The 6,000-nt window shown below is 37.8% G+C and overlaps 1 protein-coding gene across 1 annotated transcript in view; it reads right to left on the bottom strand.

The window, feature by feature from the left end:
• Positions 1-658: 658 nt before the first annotated feature.
• The window catches only part of LOC111031906 (lysyl oxidase homolog 2), a 37,999-nt gene continuing 32,657 nt past the window's right edge, over positions 659-6,000 (bottom strand). Inside the window, exons 7-8 of the mRNA XM_022312023.1 lie at positions 2,908-3,160; positions 659-1,137 (exon numbers count right to left, since the gene is read on the bottom strand). Of these exons, the coding sequence (XP_022167715.1) occupies positions 1,015-1,137; positions 2,908-3,160 (376 nt within the window). The 3' untranslated portion in view covers positions 659-1,014. The remainder of the gene's footprint in view (positions 1,138-2,907; positions 3,161-6,000) is intronic.

Raw genomic sequence — 6,000 nt, 5'->3', positions numbered from 1 at the left:
TAATTATAACGACACTGCAGCGTTTTCCTTTCTATAAATAACATTCATTTAATCTAAGGTAATATAATAATAATATGTGAAACGTAAAATCCATTTATGAACAATGAAACGTCATATGAAAATGTCTAATATTTAATCTTAGAATTGCTGCCTCGGTGAGTGGTCGGCTTTGTTGCTGTTAAGTCATGCATGTTTTCATTGGATTTAAAGTCGGTACACATATTAGAAGCTAACGACTTACAACCAAGGTACTTACACGACAAATACGATTATCAAATAATGGAATACATGGGGGGTTTTTTTTTTACCCACGATCGTTGTTTTCAAAATAGTTAATTATTTTACTCGTCAAAAATATCCCTTTTTTATAGTATTACAATACGCGCGAGTATAATACATGACGTATTGTCTTTGATTTTAACATAATGAACTCTGGCAACTTTGCTACTCACTATATTACAGATAGTCAGATAAATTTGTTGAAATTGAAATGGTGAATATAATATGAGTACTTAACAAATAACAGGAAGTTGTAAAAGTTTGGCTAATCATGTTCTACAAAAGCCAACATAAGTTTTTACTTCTGTCTTCTTCTTCTTAGTTGTTGACGTCAATATAATATAATATAAAGCAAAAACTTTTAAATCAATTTTTTTTCCAAATTAATTTTATTAGATTGCAAATTCACAACAATATCACGTGTACGGGTACCTTACATTAATAAAAAGTTCACAATGCACGTTACTGGGTTATCCATAATACCATGTACACGACTACAACTGTAGCAGGCCCACCCACGGGTATAATATGATTAATAGTTAATATACAATATAAAGTCGCGATAATATATTATGTAATGAGTGTAATTGTAATCATTTGAAGTCGATGCATGTGCGGCGTAATAGTATGGTGCTAACCTAAAGCTAACCTATTTTTTTTTTTTTTTTATCAAATAAACGCTTTTCGGTGACTCGTCGCACGACGGACCAACACGCAAGAGACTTCGACAGTCCGTCACGGGGCTTGTAGGACGCAGTCGTGGATCTTCACGAAAGTCTCGGAATAGAACATCGAGCACACAGCCGCGTTGTTGGCGTACGTCATCTCCGGGATTTTGTGCTCCGGATTGACTGACACCTGTAACGACAAAAACAAAAAAAAACCGTGACGTTATATACGGCCTCGTTGTACATTAAATTGTTTTTGGTTCGATACGGTTGCGCGGTGTCACGGGCAGGAGACCATGTCATGTAATATAATAACACAATAACATAATGTATACTCGGCGAACGGGTGTGCGGCAGACAGTGAATATAGGTGGGCGACTGGCGAAAACAAAAGTGTTTTCCGACGACGACGACGACGACGACGACGATGTATATAATCGTATTATATATTATATTATTGAATAGAACAGATGCTGGGATGGTGGGGGAGAAATTTTCGTTTACTGACGACGTTTTTGACGAGTAATTTTGTGATATCAAAGCGTAATTCATTGAAAATATTATGTTATGTAAATGAGTTGTCCAAAAACGTTGATATTATATACATTGAATATTACAGAGATGATCGCAGTGAAGGACTTCATAGCGAAAGTATTTTAAAAATAAATTCTACAAATAGAGACTCGATTGGGGTAATCAATAATCCGTATATTATGTTCATATTATTATAATAGTTTATCGTTATTTGACCGTATAGCCGGTCTACAATACAATACTCATTTCACTGGTAGTAGCCGACTGTCGTAGGGCTCCCTTTCAACTCGACCTTGTGTCCTCGTCACGCCATTTTTAACGGTCATTATATATTACACCCAATACATATTTTATGCGATCGGCTTGTAAGCAATAAAAATCAAGTTCCATCCGAGTGAATAATGGATCCAATACGCATACAAATACTTTTTTTTTATTGTTCTCGAGCTTGGCAACTATGAACATTAGCGGTTTGTAGCATCCTGATTACTGCAGAAGAGGATTGATTAGTTCACTTGAGTGTGTATGGACAGGACTTGTCACTTAAACCCCGATTGGACACCCATCCGGTAACCAGTGACACCAGCCGATGCTTGCAATCAAAAACGGAACGTAACTGAATACACCCATACTGTACCACACCAGGCCACACAAATACTTTTGTTTGCCGTTTATGCTTTTAATTTTATTTAAAACACAGCGTGGTTATTTAAGGGGATTGATGGCGGCCAGTTATTTTACATAGAACATGACAATTTTTTGTCCATCATACTTATCGACCTAGTAATACGAAAATACTTTTTAGAACTGATTTGATTTTTTCACCATGTTTACTTGAGATCGGCAACTATGAATTTAGTTTGAATACTTTGAAATTTCGGGTATTCGGGATTTAATGCAGAAATCTTATAATGTGGACTGGCCGATTTCAAGTGGACATTATAACGAATTCAGATCGGTTTGCTAAAATATTATGGCATTATTAGGTCGATCTGTTGGATGGGCAAAAAGTGCATACAAATGATCATAAATCGTTTACAGTGCACTAGTGCAACGCCGAGTAGATGACTTGTACGTGTGCGGGTGGGAGCGCTCCACTATTTCTTTTACACACAGTCACACACACTAATCATCCCTTACTCCGCACACATTTACAAGACCTGTGTGTAAGCAATTTGAAAGTTGCCTGTTTCGAACTTCTTAAAAACTGTCCACCGCCGATCCTCTTAACTAATGAGCATCTCTGTTTTGAAAACATTTTAAAACGTCAAAAAAATAATCGCAAACAATATATATTATTCAATTTTTCGTACTCTGATTGTTTTGTGTATCGCCGACAACCCCGAGTTCGGTCACCGATATCTCGAGGTCTACTGCTACCGCGACATAGGTCGTAATAACCGACCACGGTTACCCTCGAGCTTACCTTGAGTGTGTACAGCCCCGGGTTCAGATCGGTCACGTCAACCCACTGACAGTCGATGTTGTGCCGGTAAATGTCCGAACAGTTGACCGATATGCCCTGGTCACCGTAGTCCGCACACGCGAAGGCCGGCCTGGCGCCGTCCGTGCACTGATTGTCTTCCAGACAAAACGACGCCTTGTGTCCCTCGGCCACCTTCATGCCGCCGCCGTCCAGCACGTCGAAAGTGGCAAACACTTCCATGCTGTGGTAGTGCCTGCGACAGTGATAATATTATTAAGCACAAGTAGTGTTGCGTAGGTTTTTTTCTAAATCGAATATTGTATTGTAGTCCACATGCGCAGAGCGAATACGTTCAAGTCACAAGTCAGTAAAAAATTCAAAAAACAAAAAAAACTTCGGATTTAAAAAGTTGTCATTGCAGCCGTTTTCAATAAAACTGATTTCTACTGTGTATACCGTTAATAGTTGTACTTATAATTAATATCCCATGTGTTTGTGTATTTTTATATTTTATTATTTTGTCAACAATATTATTGGGTATAATGTAATTATTATAGTGGTAGGATATTAAATATTTTACATTTCCACGATGTGAAAATGTCCTCGGAGCTTACACTACGTAAGGATAGGTTGGTTGTTGCACAAAAGAGAGCGCTCTACCACTCTATGTCTCAGGAGAAAAGCCCTTTCGGTGTTGGAAATTCTCGGAAAATCGTATTTCCCGCACCAGGAAAATATATGGATATACCTACTTCCAAACAATATCTTTCCCCGACCAACGTTGCAGCGGTTAGTGTGGTCACAATTCGATGATGCACTTCAATCGAATCGAAATAATTCAAACAAATACTATCACAGAACTCGTTATCGCTCTATCGGAAAACCGGCAAAGTTCTAACTCATCGATAACGATCGATTATTTCGAACAATAATTATTACACGAAGGCGCATCATGATTTCTCGTGGTAAATTGTACACGTTCTCGCATGGTACACTCGGCTTTATATCATAACGTTGTGTACCTACAACATGGTATGTGGTATCAACATCGTGGGGTTGGATGTATAAAACGATTTGATGGCGTCTGATCTTTTAGCTGGATATTACACGGCGTACGCACTAATGTTCCGGTGGCCGCACTCGGAAAACGCGAACCACTGCGGTGGCCCGATCGACCTCATTTTCCGATGGAAAACCGCAACGACAATAAACATAACAATTTATTAGTGCTGTCGTTATATTGTATTATTGGTATCGTAAATTCTGGACGTTGTGGTGAACGTCGTCGTAAAACCGAATCAACCGTGCCGCCGCCGACGGAAATCAATCGCGCACTATACAGGATGGTCACCAGACTACGTACTAGCCCGCAATTTTTCCCATGCCAATAACATATTCAAATTCTAGACTTTGGACATCTCAATAGTATAGCCGGTGTGCACAAGCGCCCATATAAGTCCAAAAACTTAGACTTTGTATATGTTTGGACGGTTTAAAGAGTGTTCTGTCGCGATATAAACTTATTTTTTTCAACTCATTTTTCAGCAGATTAGTTTTATTTGGAAAAGTGTTATTATGTTTATAACAATCGAAATTCGAACGTGAAGTTTCCGAGTTGACAAACTTTAAGTACTTAATAGATAACAGTCAATTGTAACAGCTTTATTATTATTATCTAAACAATTATAGTTATCGTTATAAATTTATTTAAATTGTATGATTTGTAAAAATGTTCCGATTATAATAAGTACTGTTCTGCATATTACATATATTTTATATTGAGTGTAAAAACGTTAAAATAACTGTAATTATCATCCTTAATAGGACTAGGTACCTATGCATAGTTTTATAATTTTTATGCATGGAAATTTTCAAATACGTCATCAGTCGATTATCAATTTAAACAAAAAAAGGTGGTTTTCATTTGGAAAAAAGAAGTGTTTGTAACGCCACAGGATACTCTTTGAATGGCTTAAAAAATATAAATATGTTTTAAAATAAGATCTTTGTGTGCCTAAGAGGCATGCCAAAATGTACCTCAGAATATCTAAAAGGTATGCATCCCAGGTATGCTTATAAAATTCAGAATTCAAATAAATTGTTCGGTTGATCGTCCTGTATGTAAGACACGGCGTATAATACAATTTTGTATAGGTGAGTGGGTGAACATCGCATACACACACACACGGACATAGAAATATATAATATTATATGATATATGGCGTGACAGACAGCTAACTAACTAATATTATTAACTTATAATATGCGCATTATATTTTTGTTGTGATCGGTGTTTTTTACAACTTGTTATTGTTAGTAAAATTATTACGATTATCATATTATAGTAATCGTATTAAAACAAAAAAAAAAAAAAAAACATTTTAAATATTTATAACGAAAACAAAACTTTTTACCCTGTCGGTTAATTACATTCGTCGGTCCTCTCTCGTACACCCCGTATTTATACTGCCCTATAATGCACACTGGGACTGAAAGCGGACGGCACTGCAGCACAATTTATATAAGGCGGGTATTACGCGGTATTATTATTACGCGGACGTGACAGAAATCCGTTTGGTTTTTTATCATTATTATCGTTATTATTACCATCGGCATTGTCATTAAACATAACGAGTCCGAACGCTTTCTGTTCTTTACAGTTATTACCTACTATAACGATAATATTATTTTGCCGTTTTCCCGTCGGCGAGCCACCGTCTCCCGTCCGAAATCCCGACGGCCAGCAAAAATATTTGCCAAACTATCGTTTTGGCGTCCCTCCGATTTGGGGCTCGGCCACCAACAAACGAAAATAGACCCGCAGCTCGCCGGCAGGGATTATGTTTTCATCTCTGGACACGGATCCGTCGAAACGTGTAATATGCCTGTCGCGGGTGTTCGTACTTACCTATTATATGGATATGTGCAGAGCAGCCGAGGACGACGACGTGGTCTTTGATCTTGGCGCCATTCGTTTTTCCGATGCCGCCGAAAATCAATAACGTCCGCTTTTCGCGGTACCTGACTGCGAAACGGACACGTTAAACATCTACTCGGATGCCCTCGACTGTACAGCTTTATAATATTATAAGC

Source organism: Myzus persicae, unplaced genomic scaffold (genome assembly GCF_001856785.1).
Source record: "Myzus persicae strain clone G006 unplaced genomic scaffold, MPER_G0061.0, whole genome shotgun sequence".
NCBI classification, from domain to species: domain Eukaryota; kingdom Metazoa; phylum Arthropoda; class Insecta; order Hemiptera; family Aphididae; genus Myzus; species Myzus persicae.
This window is presented reverse-complemented; position numbering and strand designations above follow the sequence as displayed.